Source organism: Pleurodeles waltl, chromosome 1_2, assembly GCF_031143425.1.
Source record: "Pleurodeles waltl isolate 20211129_DDA chromosome 1_2, aPleWal1.hap1.20221129, whole genome shotgun sequence".
Classification (NCBI taxonomy): Eukaryota; Metazoa; Chordata; class Amphibia; order Caudata; family Salamandridae; genus Pleurodeles; species Pleurodeles waltl.
Genome location: NC_090437.1, coordinates 109,227,117 through 109,254,908, shown reverse-complemented (window position 1 = coordinate 109,254,908; position 27,792 = coordinate 109,227,117). Strand labels below are relative to the sequence as shown.

General features: G+C 47.7%; 1 protein-coding gene across 1 annotated transcript in view; it reads left to right on the top strand.

Moving 5' to 3' along the window:
* IDUA (alpha-L-iduronidase) overlaps positions 1–27,792 on the top strand; it is a 1,520,091-nt gene that overhangs the window by 412,515 nt on the left and 1,079,784 nt on the right. The window contains exon 4 of the mRNA XM_069236746.1: positions 7,615–7,722. Within this exon, the coding sequence (XP_069092847.1) occupies positions 7,615–7,722 (108 nt within the window). The remainder of the gene's footprint in view (positions 1–7,614; positions 7,723–27,792) is intronic.

Here is a 27,792-nt window from a genome sequence, read left to right as displayed (position 1 = left end):
TTGCTCTGAATCAAAGTTTGTTGAGGTAAAACAAATGCTGGTTCCCGAAAATAGAAGCCAGCAGGACCCATCTGCAACATCCGGCTCAAATTGAGAACTGCCTGTACCTGCCAAAGGTAATTCAGAAGCTAGAAGGCTTCTCTGGCATATATTGGAACGTACAAATGGTTTCTTCAGTAAATTATTTTTGTGTGTTCTGCCTTCCTATATTACAAGACAGCAGGACTGGCTTAAGGCCGGTGCGACTGGTGTTGGCGCACCTGGCGCTGACTTTGGGGGAGATGGCGTTGTGTTTAAATAACAACTGATGGTTTTAAAGCACGTGAACTTCCTTGTGTGTCCACAAGTTTTTAGACAACAGTTCCTACTGTGGAGCGATCATAATTGTCTAGTGGCAGTTTTAACTCATCATAGTCCTGCAGAGGGTTAATGTGTCATGCAGATCACAGAACTGGGAGTGAGTGAACTATGAGTAGCGCTATACTATAAAAATATTAAATGTATGTCAGAGAGGACCTATGAAGGGATGATTGGCACTGCTGGTGGTTGGTTCTGAGAGAATTCACGGGGAGAAGGAGGTCATGGGAAGGGGCTAAAGCCAACCTGGCAGGACAGTCACACATGCCTTGTTTATATTGTTAAACACAGTCAATTCTCGTTTGTAGAGCAAAGAGGGGCACCACAAATGAAGGGGCTATTTCATTAAATGTCATATTTACAGGATATTAATTGTGTTATATGACAGTGTTGGGAATTACCACCTTTTGCGTGGAATTCATCCATATTCTTCCCTTCACTACAATATTTTTGTTGAAGTTCTTTTTCAATTAGCATTTTGCACACTTAACCTGCACTTACCCATGGTAAAGTGCGTGTACTCTTATCAGAACCCCTTTCAGAAGGCCACGGACATGCAGGGACTACTGGGCCCATACCGTGGTGGTTGAGGCCTTTTACTCTTGATGTCCCGGGGCTCGGCCTACTATGGATCCTACTCAGCTGGGCCAAGTACCCCTTCTGCACGTGACTCAGTTGCAACTGTGGTTGAGCAGTCAAGGCTTTCTCGGGAGTGATGTAGATACAGGTCAGTGAACATGACTCATAATTCAAAAATATGAACAGTATAAACAATAATTCGGTGTCCAGACAAATACTTGCTTTTATAAGAAAAAGTAGTAGTTTATTTCTAACTCTACACATGCAGAGGAATATGACACTCAGAAGCAACAACACAGTCCCATTTAAGATCGGCCTCTAGTAGTTGTCAGGTGAATCACTGTCCCACCCTCCTTAGTGCTGCGCATCCTTGGTTATTCCCCATTCGCTTGTGGTCACATCAGGAAATGCAAACTGTTAGGCCATACTCCAGAGTTCCCTTTTAAAACTTCACTCTCTCATTCAAAAGTGTCTATGGTGCCGCAGCATTTTCAGCAGTGAATCCCTGGGCCCCAAAGGCCTGCTATCAGTCTTACCCATTCCAGCGGCGTGACTGTGTTCAGCGGTGCAGCGAGTGCCCTCTTTTCAGGTGCTCCCAAGTCCAGATCATATATGGTGAAGTCGGGCTGGTTACGGTGGATGTTACAGCACTCAGCGGCGCAGGCTGTTCCTGTTGAGCAGAGCTGTTGGTCAGTTTCCAATGATAGGAGCTACTCCCACTCAGTGCACACAGAAGATAAGTTTAGCTTCCCCTAGCAAAAGAGGGACAGGGGGATTCTCCAGCTGCCAACTGGAGCTCCTGCAAGGATGCAACATCATAAGTGGCGTTCTGCGATCTTTGTGGAAACATTCAGGTGGTGGGTGTAAAAAAGTGCCCTTTTTGGCATGTCTACCCCCCACTTTTTGCCTGATATCTGATGTTAACTAGACTGAGTCTGTGCTGGGATCCTGCTAATCAGAACCCAGCACCTGTGTTCGTTCCCTAAACTGTACCATTGCTTACACAATTGGCACACCCTGGCACACAACTAAATCCCTTGTAAAAAGTACCACTGGTACCACGGGCTCTCTGGCCAGGCAGAGTCTCTAAGGGCTGCAGCATGTATTGTGGCACCCTAAGGGACCCCTCACCAAACACATGCACATTGCCATTGCAGATTGTGTGTGTTAGTGAGGAGAAAAAGCTAAAGTTGACATTGCATCCCTCTCTGGATGCCATGCCCACAAACCACTGCCTGTGGCATAGGTAAGTCACCCCTCTAGCAGGCCTTACAGCCCCTAAGGCAGGGTGCACTGTATCACAGGTGAGGACATGGCTGCATAAGCAATATGCCCCTACAGTATCTAAGTCCATTCTTAGACATTGTAAGTGCAGTGTAGCCATATTGAGTACATGGGCTGAGAGTTTGTCATCTCCACAGCACCATGATTGCTTCACTCAAGACTGGGAAGTTTGGTATCAAACTTTTCAGCTCAGTAAATCCACACTGATGCCAGTGTTGGATTTATTTAAAAATGCACACAGAGGTGCCCACTGTATTTCGCCCAGCCCTCTAGTGTAAGGCTGACCGGTCTGTGCCAGCCTGCCACTAACAGACACTTTTCTGACCCTATGTGGTGAGAGCCTTGTGCTTTCTGGAGTCAGAAACAAAGCCTGCTCTGTGCTCTGGGTAGAGGTGCTTCACACCTCCCCCCTGCAGGAACTGCAACACTTGGTGGTGAGCATAAAGACTCCTGCCTTTTGTTACACTGCCCCAGGGCACTCCAGCTAGTGGAGATGCCCCCCAACTCCCCTTCCCTGCCCCACATCAAGCCCCACTTTTGGCGGCAGTCCGGTAGGAAAATTAGTAAACACAAGGAGGAGTGACTACCTCAGCTGGGACCACCCCTAGGGTGCCCAGAGCTGAGGTGACCCACTCCTTGCAGAATCCTTCATCTTGTTTTGGAGGAAGATAGCCAGTAGGGTTAGGAATGTGCCCCCTCCCCAAGGGGAGTGGGCACAGGAAGGGTGTAGTCACCCTTAGGGACAGTAGCCATTAACTACTGCCCACTTACCCCTGTAACACCCCTAAATCTAGTATTTAGGGGCACCCCTTAACCCTGCTCTTCATATTCCTGGTGACCTAAAAAGCAGCAGGACTAAGGAGTGGCATCAGCAGAGAAGACTCCAGGCGACAACTGACTTGGCCCCAGCCCTACAGACCTGTTTGCAGCTTCGAGACTCCTGCTATACAAAGGTGACGTATCCTGCAGGACCAGCAACCTCTACAAACCTCCAGAGTGCTGCTTGCCTACTCAAGGACCAAGATCTCCCGAGGATAGAGGGCCTGTCCACAAAGAAACCTCCAAGAAGAACTCCAGAACAGCCCCAGTTCCGCATGTTCTGCCCACTCTGCACCCAAGGCCCGTGCTCAGGTGGCCCATCGGTCCAGAGATGCTTCCCATGCGATTCCAGCCTCGAGTCCACTCTGGGTTGACCCCTCCTGACCAAACTGACAGTGCCTGCAGTCTGAATCCAGAAGACCCCCCTGACCGCGACCAGATCCAGTGAAGATTTCCCAAAGCCTATAGGTACCTCTGCACCTGCAGCCCCCTGGCCTTGAGGAACCCAGCCGACGGTCCAGGAACGTCCAGTCGGCTCTCTCCTTACTTGTCCAGCTATTGGTTTTCTTCAGCCGACTCCCTGGGCCAAGCTTGCAGCATCTTCGTGACCCTCGGGGTTCCCCCCATTGAAAAGCTTTGGGCGCCCAATGCTGTGTTTGCCACCTGCACCCGGCTGCCCCTGTGTCGCTGCGGGTGTTTGTTTGGTGCTGACCTGTGACCCCCCCCCCAGTGCTGATCAAAACCTCCCAGGTCTGTGTCATGAAGTCACGGGTACTTACTGGCAAGGGCTAGACCTGCTGGTCAAGGCAGTAATCCTTTCATCTGGTCCACGGCCTGAATAGTTGGCCACAACTATACCGGCAGCCCCTTCTACCATATGGGGTTGGCACACTGCTCACTATCAGGTGCAGACTCTTCGGTGCGATTGCCCTACACACAGTGGTTAAAAGTGTTGGGCTCTGGGTCATTTAAGTTCACCGATGGCCCCCTCTGGCATAAAGGTTCATTGCAAAGAGGCAGTGTGAGCATGGCACCTTCCATACAACGCTTGATACTCTGCACATTTCAGCAGGTCCTCTCCTGGCATACGGAGGTCTCTGAACACAGTTTTGCAGTTGGGCTACACCCTGTTCGATGCACAGCCAAATCGTAATACCATGCACAGGGAATCCTCACAGTAGAGCTCCCCACTGGACCTCACTCCCTCAATGGACTCTGGTTTTGGCAAACAGGCAGGCGCTGGAGCTCCAGGCTCCAGGGCAGGTGGTCTTAGTTTCCCTGAGTGATGTTCCCTCATCCAGCAGGGAGATTAGCAGGCCTCAGTCGCCCCTGTCCTGGTCACAGGCAGAAGTCTTGCAGTGCTTCCCCTGCTCACCAAGCCTATCTGGCTGATAATCAGATGATACATTTTTGGGGACTGAACCTCCCCTTCTTATAGACCTTTTCCTAACGCCAAATGAGATTATGGGTCTGGGTCTTTGAAGTTTTATGCCAGTGTTCTGTGTCTTTTGAAGTGGGCACTTCTCCTTTTCATCCTCTTTCATGAAAGAGGTCTGCCACAGCAGGCACGACTGTGAAGCTGATTGTCCACAACACAGCTCATAGGATTGACCATAGTTCACACCTGGATGTCCGCCTCAGTGACACATGCATCAAAAAGTTAACCCCAGACCTCAATCTCTACTCTTTTATGATTCTCTTATCAGCTCCATCTCCTTTCCCGAGATGTGTCCAGGCCACTTCTTTGCAATCTATTACTGAATCAAAGAGCAGTCTTTTGAAATGTAATGGGAGCCTCTTCCTTTTCTCTCCAATGCGTCCCCACCCAGGTCACGTGAATGCAGCAATCCATAAATCTGTCTGAGGCTGTTTCTCTCTCCTCATGTCTTCACCAGTCAGGCTTGGGCTTCTCAAAATGAAAGCCATGGTCCTCCATACTATGTACCATTTGAGGCACAGTTTACTCTGTGTACACAATCAGCACACTTACTGTCCAGCACTAATTCTTCTATGCATTGTACATTTACCTTTACACATGCATTCAATATACTCAGTCTGCATGTACTGTTCAGCGCTGAAGCTTTCCAATATTTAACTAGGGTGTAATTATTTCCAAACACGTGTACTGCCAGCACACATGTACTTCACACAAGCACACATACACCCACATACACATGCTGTCCCTGCACGTACACTTCACAGCACTATGTCTACTTGTATTCCTCCCAGACATGGATACACCATGCACATGTACTAACCAATCATGTACTGCATAGTACTGCACTATCCTTGTACTGCACCCTTCCCAGGTTCACATACAACCAAACGCAGTCACCATCACTCTTCTGCTATATAGCACTCCACATCTACCTGATGTAGGTCAAAGGTGAGTTAAGCACACAGTAGCAGAATTTTTAAAATGGCAAGTGAGCCTCAGGCCTCACTCCAGTGACACGGGGACAAAGTCCTGTTCACTACTACTGATCACTACACAGTATGCTGCCACCACCGTGCTTGTGGTGCTTAACTCTTGGTGAAGGTGGTGGCCTACCACCACTATGAGGGTAGTGCTTTAGGCACCCCTCCCAATCCAACAAGACCCCAATTCGTGAGACAACCTTATGTCATGGTGCACTCACATGTTCTCTGTTCAGCTATGAACAGAAATTAGCATTAGGGATCCAGACAACAGTGCAGTTGGGCACTTGAGGCAGGTATACACATCTTTTAAAATGCAGAGGCCATTTCCATCCTAAGAACTCTCACAAAGATTGTAAAATTGGTATACACCTAATTGCCACCTTTAATTTACGTATAAGCTCTTAGTAAATGGTACTTCATGTACCCAGGCCCTGTACATTAAATGCTGCCAGTTGGGTGCAGCATTTATTGTAGCACCCACTCAAGTAGCACTGTAAACGGTCTTGGGTCTGCCACTGCAGCCTGTAGTGCAGTTTTACAACTGCCCTTTCAACCTGCCAAAACAATCAAAGTCACCCTTAAGCAAGGTCCTCAGGACTTTTAGGGCAGGGTGCATGGTATTTATAAAATAGGACATGTGTGCTTAAGTTTTACATGTCCCTGCACTGAAAATCTCTCTAAGTTGTTTTTCACTGTAGCAAAGCTACATGTTCCATAGACTTACTCAGGGTTACCTTATTACACATAATGAGTGAAAACTTCAGTTTGGGCGCAGATAGAAATATACTGCTTCCACTTATCTGGATTGTAATCTAAAATCGTCTTTAATGATAAAGTCAGACTTAAAGTTACTATTCTGAAAATGGCACTTTTGCTGTTAATGGCCCTTCTTTGGTGTGATGTGTAATCCTTCTAAACAGGGGACATAAGAGCCTTGGGTAGGGTGAAAAGTGTTCCTCTCCTGGGACAGACTAGCCTGGGGGCTGTACTCAGCCATCCTGAGCTTCAAAGCGTAGGCTGAGAGCAGTGCCCACCCCCTTCCTTACTTATGAAGCTGCCTGCTTTGTAAGTGGCAAATGCAGCTCACCCCTGCCCTTTGTCTCGATAGACAAATTGAAGCCAAAACCAGGTGGTACTGTCCAGATTTACTTTAGGGGTAGACCACGAGAGGGACCCCCACATGCAAGCTGGGACTTGGTGTAAAACTGGCTCCCTCAGAAACTCTCATCAGAACACTCTTGGACCCGTGAAAGATTGAGTAGGAGGATTGCCCTGTAGAAGGAAGACTGGACCTGCTTGCCTTGAACACAGGATCCCAGATGTGACTCCATAGTTGGCTGACCTCCTTTTTGAGCTATAGGGACACAGCAAGAACCCAGAGTCCTACCAACTGGACCCACTTGGACCCTACTACTGGCCTTCCAGAGGTGCCTCGCCAGGTCCGAAGCCCTTAGCTGATGTCTAGTATTCTCCTCCAGCCTGAAAACTGCAAGAGCTGGACCCCTGGTGAAAATCCATAGGTTCTGAGCTCTATGCATCAGAAACAACTGCCCACATCTCACACCAATGCGAAGCTCCAACAGCGACCTGCTCTTTCCGTCAGCAACGTCAGCCCACGTCTCCTGCCAAACAAAAGCAACTGTCTCTTGACACCAATGACAGTCTCCCCATGACTCCTGCCAACATGAAGCTCTGGCTAAAGGTTCTTGCTTGGAACTCAACTGAATATAAGGTAAACTCTCCACTGCAACACACCTGGTCCCTGCATCGCTGTTGGCCTGAACTTTTAGATTTTGACCTGGTCCATTGTGACCATATAACTGCGACTAGCACATTTTTGTGCTATTTTTCCTGAAAGTTTTTAAAGTCATAACTCTTGTTTTACGTATTGGATATTTGTTGTTTTGGTGACATGTTATTTATTATTGTTCACTCTATTTTTCTAAGTTGTTTTGCTATTTGTCTTTTGTTGTGTTTTCAATATTATTTACAGATTATATATTTACCTTTTTCTACAATTCACAATTTGTTTTCTTTAGCTCCGACAGTTTTTGAAAGGTCAAGTTAGCTTTGTTGTTGTCGATTCACTTAAGTATCTGATGTTCACAGTAGCTGTTTTGACTATCAACCATTTTAATTTCTTGTTGTCTGAAGGGTTTGAACTGATGGGAAGCCCATCTGAGCATTTTAACGATTTTGAAGACAAAATGCAGGTGATGGAGTGGAAGGCCCTTATCAGGAGTATTGCCAAGCGGTATATAGGTGAGTTAATAATTATGACGCAGTAACTGCATCAGTTATAAAATGTATATTCAACAAGATTAATCAGACACACCAGCTATCATATATTATCCATTATTGATCAATTTGCAATTGCATATCCATGGTTCCTGGGCACAATGCTGCCTATAGATAAGCAACTGATTACTACAAGGTATATTTTTGTGAGCTCAAACTAGTTGTGATCTATTTGACATGATGCGTGTGAGCATACTGAATTATATACTTGTAACTGTGAATAATTGGAATGTTTTTAACCAAGGAGTTCTAAGTGAAAAAGACAAAAAGAGCAAAGCTTACAGTTGCCTGTAATGTCACTCAGAAACTAGAGGTGAAAATCAACCCCTCTATTCCCCCTTTATTCAGTTGTCAATCTACAACTTAATGTTACTACAATTTAATATTACTACATGAGTTCTAAACTCGTCCACTGTTGTGAATGGGTTTTTCAGATTGTGTCATCTAAAAGAAATAAAGAAGATCTGAAGGAGGCAGGCCCCAGGTCTTAAAGCATTGTATCTGATAGAGACTTCTAGCTGCAGATTCCTTATCTTTGAATTCTCCTCAGATGCCAGACTGGATCCAGAAGAGTTTTGTGAGCAGTACCGCTGTGCACTGGTAGGTAGCAATGATCGGTTCTGCATCTGTTGTGAGCACTAGGTATGATGTTGCGGGTCCTGTATATGTGGCACCAAGGCACGCCAACGGCAGTTCTTTTCTTTCAACAACAGCCAGCATTGATCCAAAGAGAGCTGCCCCTCTGTCATTTTTTGTCTGGTCTTTTTTTACTTTTTGTAGAGCTTTTTCTGAGAATTTTCTCTTGGTGTGTTGAGAGATGTCTTCTAGGAAGACAGGGTTCAAGCCCTGCTGATCCTGTCATTAGGCAATGTCTGTGATGGATCCACACCTTGTGTGTGTGTTTGTGTGTGGAGCGTGATCATGACTGAAAGTTGAGCTCTGAGTGCCTGCCATACATCAGAAGGCTTTGAGGGAGCAGTCTCTAAAGCTGGAGGAGGCCTGCCACACGACTCCATGCAGGTTGAGGCATCGGTTGAGAGGAAGGTCCCAGGACCAGTTGCTGAGTCTGAAGTTGTTGTTGTCCTATTCGAAGACGTCAGGCAGTCAGGTAAGTCAAGGCACAAGAAACAATCCAAGATGTTGAATTGCTCTTCAACTTCTCTTCAACCGTTGGCCAACAAGACGAGGGAGCATTGATGGTCTAGGACTTGTTCTGCGAAGTGACCTCTGCCCAACTCAAAAGAGTCTTATGAAGTCATGCTCCTAATTTTTGGGCAGTCCGACCATGCTGGAGTGCTTTCTTACCCCGCAGGATCAGAGGGTGGCCTTTCATGTTCCACGGGCTGGCATTGAGGTGCTCTCACGGATCAAGTCCTGGATCCGGACCGGCACCGGTCATACCACCTCAGCCTTCTCTGGTCCTGACACTGGCGCTCCCGGTGCGGCATGCACCCACCAGCGGCACCTTCCCCATTGTAATCCCCGATTCCAAAACGGAGCCAGATATGCATCACATGACGCCGGCAGGAGCTTTGCTTCCTCAATCGGATCCTGAAACATATTTCTCTGGAGTAGGCCTTGCGGTTGAATGGTAGGTGTCGCTGGACCCTTTGTAATACCAGCCCTATGAATCTGAAATGGACAGACGTGAAGACCGCGGAGAAGTCAGCGGACTGGACAATTCTCCAGACATTGAAATGCTGTTTCCCCTTACTGTAGCTACAGAGGAGAGAGCTTCTTATGCTATGGTGGTTACGAGGGCCGATGAGGTCCTGGACCTTCTACTGCCCTTGTGGCCATCCAGATTAACCTCTTGACAGAGAGGGTGCACCCAGGAGCCTCCACCTCAGAAACCTGGCTCCCATTCACTAATGCCCTCACTGATGTCCCAATGGGTTCCTGGCCCAAACCCAGCACCGGGGCTCTTGTAAACAGAATGATTGCTTGCCGCTATTGCCCCACACTTGGGGACCCAAGATTCCTGATGCAACACCCCACCCCTGAGAGGTTGGTGGTCCAATCCTCTACCTCCCAAGGCACGTTCACTACCACTTCCCTGGATAGAGTCTCAAGAAGGATGGATTCATTTTGGAAGATGATGTTTTCTTCCGCCAGTCATGCACTGCGGTCAGTGGACACCACATGCCTTTTGTGCTGTAATTCCCACAAGCCTTGGGATATGGTTGTTGAAGTGCTGCCACAGATCCTGCAGGAGGCCCAGGCTGTACTCCCTCAGGTTGTTGCCGATGGGCGAAATGTGGCAAAGTTCACAATTTGTTGTGGATTAGGCGTAACCGACTTGCTAGGCAGTGCAGTTTCCACAACAATGACCCAAGCCTGGCTTGGGGACGTCTGGCTTTTCGAGGGATGTCCAGGATTCTTTCATGGACATGCCCTTCAATGGCACCTGTTAAAAATTGGATCGCTAGTTGGCAGAGGTATGTACCCTTTCCAAGTAGGGACCACAATTCTAGTCAGGGTAAGTCAGATACACACCCTAAATAAACATTTGCTCACCCTCTGGTACCTTGGCACATAGCAGTCAGGCTTACCTCAAGAGGCAATGTGTAAAGTATGTGTGCAACACTTAATTACTGTAACACAGCGTAAGATACCACAAAAAAACTTCACACCAGTTTAGGAAAAAAGATCATATGTATCTGAGTAAACAAAAGCCAAAACAACAAAAATCCAATAAGTAGAAGTCGAGATATGAATTTTTAAAGATTAAATGTAAAATAGTGCGTAGAAGTCACTAGCGGTCAGAAATTTACTTGAGGTCAAGAGGGACTGGTGCACATCCAAAATCTAGTCCGACCACAATAGAGAGTAGGCTGGCTACAGATCCACTCAGGGCCCATTGAAACAGTAACTTTGGAGGAAAGCATTGATGTTAAGAACATGATGTGTCACCATTAGCAGAAGTTCACAGCAGAACCCACTTCTGAGGCCCAGGACTGGAGGGGGGCACCTCAGGCAAGAGAAGGACTCACAGATGGCAGGGTCCAGCAGCACCAGGAGAGCTGCTGGTAGTCCTTGATATCCCTGAGACTGAAGGAGAACAGGGGGTAAGCCAACAAGCCCATGGTGAATCTTGGGTTCAAGGATGTAGAGAACAAGTCCAGTCCTTGCTGAAGAAGAAGCAGCAGGTAGCAGACCAACACAGTAAAGTAAGTAGTAAAGTATCTGATAAAGACTTCAAGTTGCAGATTCCTTGCCTTAGAATTTCCCCAGGCGTCAGACTGAATCTGGAGATTTTTCTTAGAGCAGTACTCTTTCGCGCTGTCAGGTAGCATCGGTTGACTCCCCTTCTATCGTTGGTGTCGTGGTCGCAGTGCTGACGTTGGGGTCATATATAGGCACCACCCCGGTGTAGTGACATCAGGTATTTTCTTTTAGCGCACGCGCTGATCCGGAGAGAGTTACCCTGGTCATTTTTTTAACCAAATCCTACACCTTTGCTGAGTTTTTCTGGTGACTTTTGGTTAGTCGAGGATGTCCCCGAAGACCGGTTTCAAACTTTGCAAGATCTGTCACCGCATGATGTTGGTGACTGATCTGCATCAGGTCGTTTGTGGTGTTTGGAGTGTGACCACGACCCGAAGTTGGGCTCCGAGTGCCAGGCCATGCACCCAAAGGCTTTGAGGGACCGGACCCTAAAGCTCATAGCGGCCCGGCGCTCGACTCCGCATCGATCCCGTCTCGGTCGAGTGGAAGGTCTTGAGACTATTCATGGAGTCACCACCACTCGTCATCCTCAAATTCTTGGGGTCACTCGAGTAAGAAGAAGAATTCGAACAAGGCTAGGCATTCTTCGACTTCACCGCGTCACTGGTCTGATGCGATGTTGGAGGAGTGTTGACGCTCCAGGCCTCCGTCCGCAGAGCCTATTTCTGGGTCCGCTCCTCACCTCCCCGAGTTTCTGGGTGCCGGAGCGACCCCTGCCCAATTAAAAGAATTTTGAGGCCATGCACCTCATGTTTTGGCAGTCCAACCAAATGCGGTGCCTTCGGGGCCTGGGGGTTCGGATGGGGGCCCTTCGTGTTCTGCACCGGTGGCTTTGGCCTCCGAGGGCCCCTCCTTATCCGCTACCAGATCCTTGCCAACACCGGTCGTACCATTGCGACCTTCCCCGGCGCAGGCTAGGTCTTCAACTCTACTGATGTCAATTGTGCCCACGATTGATGTCAACCCAGTTCTGATCCCCAATGACCCGGAGCGTTGGCCGGCGCCGCTTCTAGCTTCTTCGAGGCCTACTCACCCGAGGTTGGATTCTGGCCCTTTTTCCTTTGGGTACAAATATGAGGAAGGATTGGAGGGGACGCTGGACCTTTACGAATACCAGCTGGATGACCCTAAAATGGATTGAGTACAGGAATTGGGCAAGGCCAGTGTCCTGGGTACTTCTCCAGGCGCTGGCATGCTTTCTCCCCCTACCGTGGCTATGGCGAAAGGAGCCTCCTATTCTATGGTCGTCAGTAGGGCGGCTAAGGTCCTTGGCCTCGAGCTGCCCACTGTAGTGGTCAAGACTAATCTCCTGACAGAGGTGCTTAAGCCTGGGATTTCCTCTTCAGAGCCTCTCCCCTCCTGAATGACCCTAAATTCTGTCCCAACACCCCACGCCTGAGAGCCTTGGTCACCCAGGCATCCTCATGTATTCCCTTCCGCTCCCCCGGAGAGGGAATCAAAGAGACTGGGACAAATTGGGAAGAAGATGTTTTCTTCCTCCAGTCTGGTGCCGCAGTCAGTGAACACCACATGCTTTTTGGGCCGCTATAACCCACTCTTTGTGAGATACAGTTGCACAAGTTCTTCTGCAGATCCTGGAGGAGTCCAGGGCTATAGTCTCCCAAGCCATTGCTGATGGGAGAGACACTGCAAAGTTCACTATTCGATGTGGGCTGGACACGACTGACTTTCTGGGTAGATCGGTCAGCGGTGGCCTTGAGGCGCCATGCCTGGTTGAGGGCATCTGGTTTTTCGGGGGATGTCCAACAGACCCTTATAGACATTCCCTTTGATGGCACCCGTCTCTTTGGAGACCAGGCATACTTGGTGCTTGAGAGGTTCAAGGAGTTCCGGGCTACGGCTCAGTCCCTTGGCCATTCCACTGCCCCTTGCCCCCAACAGTCCACCTTTCGCCCCATTGTGTCCCTTTCACAGCCACTGCGCCACCCATGCTACCCAGCCCCTACGTAACCAGGAATGTGGAATCCCGTAGGCTCGTGGACGGGAACCAGAGGTCTTGCCAGTCCACCCACACCGCTGCTGTGGCATCAAAACCTTCCTAGTGTGTTCCCTCATCTCAAACCAGTTGGCGGGAGGATTTGCCATCACCTGCCCCAGTGGGAATCCATCACTACAGACAGGTGGGTTTTGCAGATCATCTGAAGGGGCTACTCCCTCCCCTTTGAGAGGCCATGCCTCCATCCTATGACCGATTACCAGAGGATCATCTGGCACTTCCTCTGCAAGGAAGTCACAGCTCTCTTGGCCAACGGAACCATAGAGATGGTTCCTGAGCCAGAAGTAGGTTGTGGTTGTTATTCCTGCTACTTTCTGGTTCCAAAAAAGGACAAAGGCTTACATCCTATCCTAGACCTTAGGGCACTCAATCTGTTCCTCAAGAAGGAGAAGTTCAGAATGCTCACTCTGGCTCAGGTCTTGTATGCCTTGGACCCAGGAGACTGGAAGGTAGCGTTGGACTTGCAGGACGCTTGTTTCCATATCCCCGTCCTCCCTGCCCACGGTCGTTACCTCTGATTCGTGGTAGGTCATGAGAACTTTAAATTTACTGTGCTCCCCTTCGGCATTACCAGCGCTCATTGGGTGTTCAAGGACAACATTACTGCCATGTGGTACTGCAGTAAACAGGGTGGAGTAGGGTCCTGGACCCTTTGTCAAGAGGCTCTGAGCCTCTGGACATGCCTGGCACACCAGGGCATTACCCTGGTGGTTCAATATCTGGTGGCCTCTCTTAACGCCAGAGCAGACAAACTCAGCCATCGATGCATAGTCGATCACGAATGGCATCTCCATCCGTAGGTGGTGCAAGGTCTCTTTCAACAATGGGGAGAGCCATGGCTAGATGTGTTCTCCACAGAGAACGCGCAATATTTGCTGTTTTGTGCGTTGGAGTTTCGAAGGCAGCACTTGCTTGGCAACACTTTTTGTCTCTTGTGGAACTCAGGCCTCCTTTACGCCTTCCCGCCTACACCACTTTTGTCCAGAGTTCTGAAGAACATCAAGAACGACTGGGCCCAAGTAATCCTTGCGGCTCCGAACTGAGCAAAGAGAGTATAGTATCCAGAGCTACTGAGCATGACCAGAGATCATCCAGTCAGACTGCCTCTTCAGGAGGATATTCTGCTGCAGCAACAGGGGATGGTCCTCCACTCAAACCTGTCCAATCTTCGCCTTCATGCATGGAGATTGAACAGTGGCAGTTGACAGCTTTTGACCTTCTGCCTGAAGTCTGTGATGTTATCTTGGCATCCAGGTGTCCCTCCACCAAAACAATATATGCCTGTCGAAATAAATCTGTGGCATGGTGTGCCAACAAGTCTATTGATCCCCTCTCTGCTTCTCTCTCTGAGGTTCTTTTGTTCATCCTCTCTTTAGCCCAGCAGGGCTCTGGTTTGGGCACCCTTAAAGGTTACTTATCTGCTATCTCAGCCTTTCTTACATTACCAGCCCAACCTTCTCTTTTTAAGTTTATTATTGTGGGTAGATTTCATAAGGGACTAAGCCATTTGTTTTCTACCACTCTGTTTATCATGTCTTAGTGGGACCTCAATCTTGTCCTTACTTAATTGATGTGTGCTCCCTTTGAGCCGTTACACAATTGTCCTTTGTGGTTCTTTACTCTTAAAACTGCATTTCTTTTTACCATCACCTCTACTCGCAGAATGAGTGACCTTCAAACTCTTTCTTCAAAGCCCCTATTTTTGTTTGTTTACCCTGACAATGTGGTGCTACATACGAGGGCCTCCTTCCTTCCCAAAGTAGTTACACCTTTTCATGTAGGCCAGTCCATCACTTTGCCTACTTATTATGCACATCCATCTCATGAAGAGGAGAGACTCCTCTATCAGAAAACAAAAAAGAGCGTTGGTGTTCTACATCAATTGTACCAAAGATTTCCGGGTGGACAATCAACTCTTTGTTGGATATGTGGGTATGCAGAAAGGGAAGGTGGTGCAAAAGTGTACCATCTCACGATGGGTACTATTTTGCATAACAATGTGCTACTCTTTGACTAAAAAGCAACCCCCTGCGGGCTAGCGTGCTCACCCTACCCGAGCAACTGCTGCTACTACAGTACTAGCACACAGTTTCTGTCCTGCATATCTGTCAAGCAGCAATGTGGGCATCCTTGCACATGTTTACAAAGTATTACTGCCTGGACAGTCAGGTCCCCAGAGGTGGCTATTTCGGTCCGGCAGGACCTCCTAATATGATCTGGGTTCGCAGCCCACCACCGAGGATGGTGTTGCTTGGGTATCTATTCTAAGGTAAGGAACCTGCAAGTAGAAGTCTCTATCAGATGAACAAGTTACTTACCTTCAGTAACGATATATATGTGGTAGAGACATATTCTTGTTGCAGATTCCTCACTGTCCCACCCATCCTCCCCGTTTGCTAACTGATTTCTAGGGACAGAGATTCCCCTTTTAGGGCCTTTGTTTTGGCGCACCATTTTCAGTGTTCTTCATGGCTCTGCGCTTTGGCATGGAAAGTCGTGAAAAGAAACTGACGTTACTATGCCGAGGCGGTGCCTATATATGACCCTGACGTCATCACGGCAACCACAATGCCAACGACGGATGTAGAGTTGACCGACACCACCTGACAGCACGTTAGGGTTCTGCTCGAAGAAAAATCTCCAGATCTAGTCTGACTCCTTGGGAAAATGTAAGGTAAGGAATCTGCAACTAGAAAATGTCTCTGTTGGAAAGTACCATCTTTTTTGGTATGTTACCCCCATTTTTACCTGTATGTCAGTATGTCTTTGCCTGTCTCACTGGGATCCTGCTGGACAGGACCCCAGTGCTCATAGTTTGTGGCCTAATGTGTGTGTTGTGAATAGTGCTTAACTGTGTCACTGAGGCTCTGCTAATCAGAACCTCAGTGCTTAAGCTCTCTCTGCTTTTAGATTTGTCACTGTAGGCTAGTGACTTCATTTACCAATTTCAGTTGGCACACTGGACCCCCCTTATAAGTCCCTAGTATATGGTACCTAGGTAACCAGGGCATTGGGGTTCCAGGAGATCATTATGAGCTGCAGCATTTCTTTTGCCACCCATAAGGAGCTCAGACAAACCCTTTCACAGGCCTGCCATTGCAGCCTGCGTGAAATAGTGCACACATTATTTCAGAGCCATTTTCACTGCACTTAAGTAACTTAGAAGTCACCTATATGTCTAACCTTCATTTACTGAAGGCTAGGTGCAAAGTTACTAAGAGTGATGGCACCCCTGCACTAGCAAAGGTACCCCCAGACAGTCCAGGGCCGATTCCCCAGACTTTGTGAGTGCAGGGACGCCATTACACGTGTGCACTACATATAGGTCAATACCTGTATGTAGTTTCACAATGGTAACCCCAAAAATGGCCATGTAAGGTGTTTAAGATCAAGGAATTGTCCCCCCATTCCAAATCTGGTATTAGGTAGCCAATTCCATGCATTCTGGGGGCTCCACCATGTACCCCCATTACTGCCAAACCAGCTCTCTGAGGCTTGCACTGCAGCTACAGCTGCTGCCCCCTCACAGACAGTGTTCTGCCCTCCTGGAGTCAGAGCAGCTCAGTCCCAGGAAGGCAGAACAAAGCATTTCCTTTGGGAGGAGGGTGTTACACCCTCTCCCTTTGGAAATAGGTGTAACAGGCTGGGGAGAGGTAGCCTCCCCCAGCCTCTGGAAATGCTTTGAAGGGCACAGATGGTGCCTTCCTTGCATAAGCCAGTCTACACCGGTTCAGGGACTCCCAGTCCCTGCTTTGGCGCGAAACTGGACAAAGGAAAGGGGAGTGACCACTCCCCTGTCCATCACCACCCCAGTGGCGGTGCCCAGAGCTCCTACAGAGTGTCCCTGGGTTCTGCCACCTTGTTTTCAGGATGGTCAGGGAACTCTGGGAGCATCTGAGTGGCCAGTGCCAGCAAGTGGGGTCAGAGACCCCTCCTGATAGTTCCATACCTGGTTAGGTGAGCAATCCCCCTCGGAGGGCTATTTAGGGTCTCTCCTGTGGGTGTTTCCTTGTATTCAGTTTTGCAAGATTCCAGCAGGAATCCTCTGCAACCTCTACTTCACCTTTTACCATCAGGTCAACCGCAGAACTGCTCCTGGAACTCTACAACTGCAAGAAAGTATCCAAGAAGGCTACTGCAACTCTGTAACTTCAGCTCCTGCCAACAACTGCAACAATTTCCAGGTCGGCACGCTCCGAAGACTGCCTGGCTTCATCCTGCACCAGAAGGACCGAAGGAATCTCCTGTGGAGTGACGGAGTCACTTCCCTCCTTCAGCAGGCATCTCGCTACGACGACAGCTGGTACCCTGGGTCCCCTCTCCTGACGACTAGCATGGATCCTGGAACACAGGTGGTGGTGGACTGAAGTGACCGAGAATGTCCAAACGTCCAGCTGTCCAAATTTGGTGGCGGTAAGAGATTGCCTCCCCAAGCCAGACATCACCCCTGTGCACTGCATTTTTGCAGCTCCTAGGGGGCTTCTGTGGGCTTCTCCAAGGAATCCTTCGTCCACAGCATAGCCCAGGTCCCCAGCACTCTATCCTGTGACACTCAGCTCCCTGAGTTGTTGTCCAGCGGCGTGGTATCCCTTTGTGTAGTGCTGCGACAACCGTGATTTGCAGCTCCTTTGTCCCCCGTGTCCTGGGACTCCTGTGGGTGCTGCCTGGTCTTCTGAGGGCTCTCTGAAGTGCTGAGAGCCCCCTCTGTTTCCTCAGGACCCCCAGGTCCCCAGGCCTTCTCCCGCCAAATGCGTCTTTTGCGTGAGCCAAGGCTTGTTGGCAAAATCCAACGACAAAAACCAGCCTTCATTCTTCTACTCGACGTGGGACATCTCTTGCACCAGGGAGGAACCCACAGCTTCCTTCTTTGGTGCATTTCTGACTTTTATTTCTAACCGGAGAATCCACTTTTGCTCCTTCATTCGGGTTAGCAGGGGATCCTGTTACTCCTGGACTCTTCAGCTGTTCTTGGACTTGGTCTCCTCTCTCCACAGGTCTTCAGGTCCAGGAATCCATCGTTGGTGTCTTGCAGTCTTGCTTGGTTTTTGCATAATTCTTTATCACGACTTCTACTCTGTTCCAAGGAAACTTGTTGTGCTTGACTCCTGCATTCCTGGGCGTCTGGGATGGGGCACTTTACTTACCTTTGGTGTTTTCTTACTCTCCCAGTGCCCCTCTACACACTACTCTTGCCTAGGTGGGAAACAGACATTCGCTTTCCACTATTTTAGTACATGGTTTGTGTTCCCCCAAGGCCTATTGTAACCTATGGTGATATTCAGTATTTGCACTATTCTATGACTGTTTACTTACCTGATTTTGGTTACTAGTGTCTATTTTTTGTATAATACTTACCTCCTAAGAGAGTATAGCCTCAGATATTTTTGGCCTTGTGTCACTAAAATAAAATACCTTTAATTTTGGTAACACTGAATATTGTCTTTCTTGTGTGTAAGTACTGTGTGGCTACAGTGGTATTGCAAGAGCTTTGCATGTCTTCTAGTTTAGCCTTGGCTGTTCTGCCTACAGCTACCTCTAGACAGCCTGGCTTCTAGACACTGCCTACATCTCACTAATAAGGGATAACTGGACCCGCTATAAGGTGTAAGTACTTTAGGTACCCACTACAAACCAGGCCAGCCTCCTACAGCAAGTGGGTGCACTTGCCAAGTTGAAATGGCAGTTTAAAACTGCACACGCAGGTTCTGCACTGGCATGCCTAAGATATGTTTGGAGGGCTACTGTAGTAGGTGGCACAATCAGTACTACAGGCCCACAAGTAGCATTTAATTTACAGGCCCTGGGCATGTATGGTGTACTTTACTAGGGACTTGAAAGTACATTAAATAAGCCAATTGTGGCCAAATCAATTTTACCATGTTTTAAGCTGAGAGCATACACACTTTAGCACTGGATAGCAGAGCCCTAAAGCCAATGAGAAGAAGGTCAGAAGAAGGGGAGGAGGAAGGCAAAAAGTCTGGAGGTGACCGTGGGAAAGTGGCTATTTCCAACAGCATAATCCATAAATGAGATGCAATGTTCCGATGTCTAAGACTAAACACTACCTATTAAGGTAGGGGTCTTTTGGTCCCCGCAAGCATTAGTTTGTTAGGAACAGTAGCCCTTACTCATTGTTAGGTGATATGCTTCATCATCGGGTCATGCTCCTCGTCAGGCCTGCGCTGCTATGCCTGACAGGCCCCTCTAGAGGGCTCTTTGCCAGAGATCTTTTCGATGAAATTATCGAAGGTGAGTGCAAGTGTGAGGGACTGGAAAAATAACTGTGTTAAAGTTAGCTATGGGTGCCAAAAAAGGCAATCTTTGCTATGGCCTGACACCAGTGTCATGATTAAAAACAAGGGAAGGGAAAGCAGAGTATAATGTTCTAGTTCCCTTAAGTATATGCCAAGTGTGTTTCTCACACCTCAGCTGTTGTTGTCTACGTGAAGGGACTGCGTGTGGGCAGTTCCTACACTGCAATGCCCTTAGTCCTGGTCATTGTGCTTCACACCTAAATAGTCTCAATGATCTAACTTTTTTGATGTGCACTCCTTTTGAGCCTCTCCACAATTGTCCTCTCAGGCTTACCACATTGAAAACAGCCTTCCTTGTGGCAATTACATCTGCCTGCAGAGTAAGCGAGCTGCAGGCCTTATCAACTAAGCCGCCCTACCTTTCTATCTATCCTGACAAAGTGTGCTTCTCACTAGGGACTCTTTTCTGCCAAAAGTGGTCATGCCCTTTTGTGTAGGCCAATCCATCAGCTTGCCTTCTCCTTACCCACCCCCATATCTTTCTAAGGAAGAGGAGAGACTTCACCTCCTGGACCCAAAAAGACCACTGGCGTTCTACCTTGATCAAACAAAAGATTTCTGGGTGGATGACCAACTCTTTGTAGGGGATGTGGGTGCGAAGAAAGGTTCAGCAGTAGAGAAGTGGGCCATCTCCAGATGGGTCCTACTCTGCATTAGGATCTGCTATGCACTGGCCAAAAAGAAACACCAAAGGTTTGCATGCTCAGTCTACCTGAGCTAAAGTTGCGATCACTGTGTTAGCATGTTGAGTTCCAGTTCTTGGCATCTGTCAGGCGGAAACGTGGGCATCTCTGCACATGTTTACTAAACACTACTGCCTGGACAGTCAGGTCCGGAGGGAGGGGCCCTTTGCCTGTTGGGTCCTGCAGGACTTTCTTGTTTGAACTTGGTTCGGGAATGGTATTGCTTAGGTATCCATTCAAAGGTAAGGAATCTGCAGCTAAAAGTCTCTATCAGATGATCAAGTTCAAAGTCAAGTCATGTTTATTATGTTACAGAACTCTATTTCGTTTTCTGTATTTATTGCAATAGCTTGTATTTCATTTTCTGTATTTAGTTTTCCGTTATTAGATCTGTTTCTGACCTTAACTGTGCCCATTCTGTGCTCCACTTTGTATTTTGCGCCTCAATAGCGCCCGTTTTTCTTCCTGGCTCTCGTCGGTTCCTCAATCCCTGCCGCTGCGTCCCCTGCGGCCCTGCCCCCCTCGCGCCCCCATTGGACTCTCCCCTCCCGCCTCCCAGCTGCTCCTCACTCCCACCTCACCTTCTTAATGGCGCTAGAGGCAAGCCCGTCTGTGCCCGGACCATGCCCAGCGCCCGTCCCCTTGGTCCACGTTTCTCTGACCCCTTCCCGAAGCACCACTACTCCTTCACAGAACTCCATGCCCTCAACCCAGGCCAGCACCCCGCCTGCGCCCAGGCCAACCCCAAACACACACACGGACCATTCGCATGCCACTCATGCCATTTTTCCTGCACTCACACTAATAACAGCAACACCAACAAGCACCGCAATAACACCAAACCCCGCAATCACCTTAACTGCATCCTTCTTAACACCCGCTCCGTCCACAAGCATGCCATCGAGCTTTGGGACCTGCTCACAACAAACTCTCCTGACATCGCCTTCCTCACTGAAACATGGATGAACCCCCCATCAGAACCCGACATTGCCATAACCATCCCAGAAGGTTACAGAATCACTCGTAGAGACTGCATAAACAAACCAGGAGGAGGTATTGCCATAAGACACAAAAACACCATAAAAATTTCCACCAACACCAACGATACCCTAGACAATGGAGAACACACATAAACGCCAACGCCACTCTTAGAGGTACCCTCATCTACAGACCACCAGGACCCCGCCCCCATTCTGCGACTCCATCACAGATACCATCAGCTCCCATGCCCTCACCTCCACAGACTAGATACTCCTTGGTGATCTCAACTTTCCAACAACACACTACACCCTACCGCAAGTGGAACAAGATCTCCAAAGAACACCTGATCTCCAACCTCACACAAGCTCCACATTCCATCACCAACGACCCCAACACCGCCACCCACAACCTCACACAATGGCTAGCAACCTGCGCAGACTCCCTCGCCCCTTTGAAAACAAACAACAACACCCGCACCATCAAGACCACCCCCTGGTTCACCACAGAACTCCAGGCTTCCAAACTAGAATGCCGTAAAATTGAGAAAGCCTGTCGCCAAGAACCCTCAATGAGCAACTTCTCCACCCTCAAAACAGCCATGCGCAAACACCACCAACTCATCCGGACCACCAAACTGTGGTTCTGCAAAGAACGCATAGACAACAACACACACAACAGCAAGGAACTCTTTGCCATTGTCAAAGAACTCACCAAACCCAAATCCAGCACTATCGACCCTCCACACTCCCAAGACCTCTGCAACTCCCTCTCCAACTACTCTCACCGCAAAATCGCAGACCTACACAACAGCTTCACATCATCAGCACCCACCATCACCACCACCGACACAACCAACACCACAACACCCTCCTGCACCAACCAAATAAACACCTGGACCCCCACCAATGACGGAGAAATCGGCAAAACCATGAACTCCATCCACACAGGCTCCCCAACAGACCCTTGCCCAAACCACATTTTCAACAAGGCCAGCCAAATCATCGCTCCCCAGCTCCGTGCCGTCATCAACAGTTCCTTTGACACCGCAACCTTCCCAGACGTTTGGAAGCACGCCGAAGTCAACGCTCTTCTCGGAAGACCTCACAAACTACTGTCCCATTTCTCTCTGCCCTTCCCCGCAAAGGTCACTGAGAAGATAGTAAACGCACAACTGTCTTGCTTCTTAGAAGAAAACAGCATACTCGACGCCTTCCAGTCTGGATTCCGCAAGAACCACAGCACTGAGACCGCCCTCATCGCCTGCACAGACGACATCAGGACCAGAATGGACAAGGGCGAGACCGTCGCCCTCATCCTCCTAGACCTCTCTGCAGCTTTCGACAATGTATGCCACCAAACCCTCTGCGCACGCCTTTTTGACTCCGGAATTTGCCACGAGGCCCTGGACTGGCTCAACCCCTTCCTGACCAAAAGAAGCCAAAGAGTTTGCCTCCCTCCTTTCCGGTCTACAGCCACCAAGATCAGCTGTGGGGTCCCCCAAGGATCCTCCCTCAGCCCCACCCTCTTCAACATCTACATGGCTCCTTTCACCAACATCCTCTGCCCCCACGGCATCACCATCATCTCATACGCCGACGACACCCAGCTCATCATCTCCCTCACCAGGAACCCAGCCACCGCCAAGATTAACCTGTACGCCGGACTCCTCGACATCGCCAAATGGATGACAGCAAGCCACCTCAAATTAAACTCAAACAAAACCGAGATAATCCTCTTCGGCCCCAACAAGACAGCATGGAACGACTCCTGGTGACCCACCACCCTCGGACCACCACCCATGCACGCAACCTTGGCATCGTTCTAGACTCATCTCTCTCCATGACCCGGCAAATCAATGCCATATCATCCTCCTGCTCCAACACTTTCAAATGGATTCCTTTAGAAACAAGAAGAACAGTCACCCACGCCCTCATTAGCAGCAGACTGGACTACAGCAATGCCTTCTACGCAGGGACCACAGCCAAGCTTCAAAGAAAACTCCAGCAAATCCAGAACGCAGCCGCACGTCTCATCCTCAACCTCCCTCGCCACGAACACATATCCACCCACCTCAGATCCCTACACTGGCTGCCCATCAACAAAAGGATAATTTTCAAAGTCCTCGTCCACGCTCACAAAGCCCTCCACGACACTGTCGTAGTTTGGACTCTTGCTCTGAGCAAGACTGCTGGTCTCAGGATGACAGTACTTTCGTTTGTAGGTGACTAAGTCTCTTCCTACAACTAGTTGTAACTGTTGTCCAAACCTTACCGCCTTACTAGCAGTACCTCACCAGAAACACAATAGTAAAAGGTGATTTGTAGCAGTCGCTTACGCATGGACTCAAAGTACAATATCTCAGGGTTGTCGTGGTTAAACGGAAATTACCCTTTTCTCACAGATTTATTATGCCTCATACAAACAAAGGCAATAACACAGATGCAGTAAAGTTATAATAGTTTTTATTTAACATAACTGCAATTTGTGATAAGTTGCATGAACTGCAATGATTAGGATAATGAATATACCAAGCAACAGTATTGTGAAGAGGAGAGTCATTGTTATAAAGATCCCCACCATTATGCAATATATGAAAGAAATATATGTATATGTAAAAGATGGAATAAGCCCTAATACCCTAAGGAGAGTAGGTCTAACCTCCTACCTAAAAAAGGAGAGCTGGGTTCGTTAAACCTAATCTGCCGAAGCCATGTCCATGAGAGGAGCCCCCAACCCTCGTTACCTTGGAATGAGGTCTCTATCTCAGACTCCGCAGGGACACGAAGACTGGGTCAGTGTCAAGATGACTGCAGCATCGGTATCAGCGATGGTGGCGATGCCCTCTGGTCGGAATCCCTCTGATTATCTGTCTAAAAGTGTGTTGTATTTATACAGATCTACAAGGTCCCCTGACATAAGTGTTATTCATAACAATAGATAACAGGCATGCTTGGGACGGCAATTAATATCAACAATCCCTCGAAAGTATAGAGAGGGAAAATCCCTAAGTGTGAATGCCTACTGTATGTTTGTCTTTCGTGCTTGATCTTGACGCCTTGGCGCAGTGACACTGATAATAGAACCCATAACAAGTGGCCTAACTACAAACAAGGCCGCCATTTTAAAGGAAATAAATAATTAAATGGACTAAGCCAGAGCAAGCTAAGTAGGTTAAAAGTCACTGGGTGACGGGGGCACGAGTTTACAAGCCTACGGCTAAGCTAACTCCTGTTAACCAGTTAAAACAAACTAGGATTCACTACACCCTCCCCATTGCCGTAACAGGTATGATGAAGGTAAAGAAATCCAATCGCTAAAAAGCTGCTACTGAACTAAAAAGCCAAAAACTTAAAAATAAATGCTGTGTTATAAAATTCGTTTAAAAAACATTTCAGAGATTTTAATATCAACCATGACAAGTATAGCAAACTTTTAGTATAATTGCTACTTTATTAGAATCGGGAACTGGCAAGCTAATTCATCAAATTATGTGCTATATGCAGGATCTTGAAGAATGTCATCGAAGTCACCATTCAAGGATCTTAAAAATGAGTCAACATCGTCTGAAGTGAAACCGAGAGCTGGACGGACAAACGGATCCACAGAGCAGAAGTGAGCCATAGTCATCGGTGTATCGACACTCGCTGCAGTGTCCTCATCCATGTTAGATCGTATAACAGAAGGCTCATAGGTGGCCTCGCGGAGCAACCTAAGTCTCAAGGGGCATGACCGTGTATGAACCCTCATCGGGGACATCAGCAGTTCGTGGTCCACAGGAGATGTCGGTGCAACAGCAAGACAGACCATAGGCAGATGTTCAAAGAGACACCATATGCAGCGGAACACCGGTTGTACGCACCACAGTAGAGGCCGGAATGACAATGACCAGTCAAATTCCAGTTTCACCAGCAAAGGTGTACCGAAGATCCGATCCATGCGTTCACGGCACAGCGGTGTTGACGGGAGCGGCTCCATTGCTCTGTGTTGCTGGAAAAAAACAACCACCGCGAATCAGAAAAAATAGCAGTAGTAGTCCGCCAATTAAAGCCAAAATAATTGGAAAACCACCAAACACACTGGAAAAGAGAGAATGGATGGCTGATGGGATGACTCCGAAGACAGTCTGGAAGATGGACACGAAACCAGACCCGACAGCCTTAAAGAAATGAACAATCCCCGTTGTGCTTGAAGCATTGAATATTCTGGACACCAACTCTTCAAAGTGTTTGGGGAAATCGGTATTTAAAAGGGATTGTATCTCGGCTGATGATCTCGCAACCTGGAGAGCATACGTCTCTTTTGCGGATGTCAAGGCGACCTGTTTTTGAAACAATAGCGCCTTTAGTCTACTCAACTTGTCATAGTTCACATTATTAGTATCAATGTGGGGCCACATTTCAGATACTTGTATCTCTCGTGTGGGAGGAAACAAAACATGGCCACAACACGTAACGACCTTCGTGACTGAGATTGCGTAGGCAATTCCAGGTCGCAAGCCGCAACAGCTGTCATCGCTGAGAAGAACATAACTCCCATTAGAAAGTACATGAAACACTGAACGAATCAAGGGGACGGGAGGACCCTTCAGAAAACAGGCCAAATTCGCGACCCCCGCATTGCAAAGACCGTGAAGAGACACCTGTTTGCATATCATGGAATGACGAACAGTAGTCTCACATTCACTTCCGCTAAGAAAGACCTCCTGTTCGCCGTTCAGACATCGATACTCAAAGGGCAACTCCCACTCTTCTTTAATAAAGCTATCTCCTAGCCGTTCATATCGTCCCACTGCAAGATGTTTCAGGCAGCTTGAGAAACGAAACGTTGAAAACGGTAAATTAATAATGCCGTGTAAGAGCCAGATAGTTGAAGGACTCTCTGCTACCGTGAAGGGCAACTTATCTAATTTTTCAACTTGAAGCAAGGTGAAACGAGCCTCCCTTTTAGCCATTGTCTCTTGTTCCCTGGAAAAATTAAAAGCAGCGAATAGTTCACTCCCATTAATGTATTTCCATGGAATGTGGCCACTTCTTAGCGTCTGCAATGCCCAACTCAGCTGCATGATGGAACGCAGCTGTGTTTGCCCATGATATAACCGAGACAAATCAGTCTGAGTGATACCAATAGCAGATGAAACTATATTCGACAGGGAATAAATCCTGTTGGATAGCGTGTTCATGCCATTGTCGACAACAGCCAATGTTTTTTCCAAATTCTCTTTATCAAGTTGCCGTAAACGTGCAGCAGCCTCAATTTGAGAAAGTTTCCAAATTTCATTATACATGGCATATAAAAACCGTTTCGAGTCTCGTTTTCTAGGACCTAATAGGAAATCTTGTAGGTCTATACTGTCAGAAAGAGTATTCAGGTGTTGTTTCACAGCTGTTAAGGTGTCCGTTTGTACCCATTGTTGGCACAGCTTGCCCACACTATATGTTGTAATTATACCAGCATGCTGACCTGACAAAAAGCGAGGGTCTGGTCTATGAATGGAAAAACCCCCTGAAGAGTTCAAAAAACGCCTTTGACAACCATCAGTATCGGTGGGCCTTACCAACCATCCCCCAGGACTGGAAAGTGAAGAATTATAGTCACCAGCCTTAACCAATGCATCTAGCCTTTCCTCAGAAACATTTAGAAAGTGTTGCCAATCTTTAAATTTTGTCGGTGTAGGAATACTGGGCGTGTTGAGATCCTTAATTTTTGTTAATCCCAGACATGATGTCTGCTCAACAGTGTCATTTAAAAAAATCATTTGCACAGGAATTAAGCAAGCTCGAAACAAAGCCTCCCTACCCTGTATCTGCCAATCTTGCGTCCCCCATGCACTCTTTAAATCGATAGTGTTCTTCCAATATTCATAACCCTCAATCGAAAGTCGGGAAACAAAGGGATCTGAATAAATCAGTTTTGTATCTGTTAGCAATAGTTTTCTAATGTGTGTCGTGGGTAATTTAAATAATAAGATTCAGCTTTCTTTGTATCATGCCCAGAAAAGTATGTGAATTTGTCACTGTAATACTTTGGACTCCCCACCTGTGGTGTTGAACAATGTTCCCATTGTGTGTAGTTAAAAAGAGGCCTATATCTAGTTGCACGGTGCAGGTAGTGATGTCCCCAATTATTATAGCAGAACATTTCACCATAATTCATTGTAAAATCATAAACATCATCACTTCCAAAAGCGGAGTAGTCCTTCATTTCAGTTAGCATGGAATCAACTGTTTGGACATCCCAATCATCAGAGACAACATTAGGTGTAATAACATCAGTCATAGAAATTTTGAACACGTATAGTATTTGAATTATCTCTGTAGGCCCGTATATATCGAACGGAACTTTGTCCCAAACAATCCCATCAGAAATTGGAATAGCTGTTATATTGACAGGGGACAAATCACGTCGGACCTTATGTGATGAATGATGTGGTGTTAAAATTACATCAACAGGCTCCACTGAGGAGCAATCAGCAATATAGTGACCATTAATTAGTAAAAAGAAAACAGTCACAAAACCAATCCATAAAAACAATGCAATAAATGTCAAACAGAACCAGAGATAGTTCCATGGATATATCAAATAGTTCTTTTTAAGCCATCAATAGAACTTGCTACCTCTGGAAAGTTTGTCAGTCTCAGTTGATGATGAATCTGAAGAAAAATCATCAATGTCCACAAAATAGCCAGAGGAAGTCTCCGCAAACACAGGACTCATCGAATTCCCATCCATCGTTTGTGGAGGTTCATGATAGATGACGTTACCAGTCGTGGAAGTGTTCGTGTAAAATACAGCCAAATCCTGTAGCGGTGTG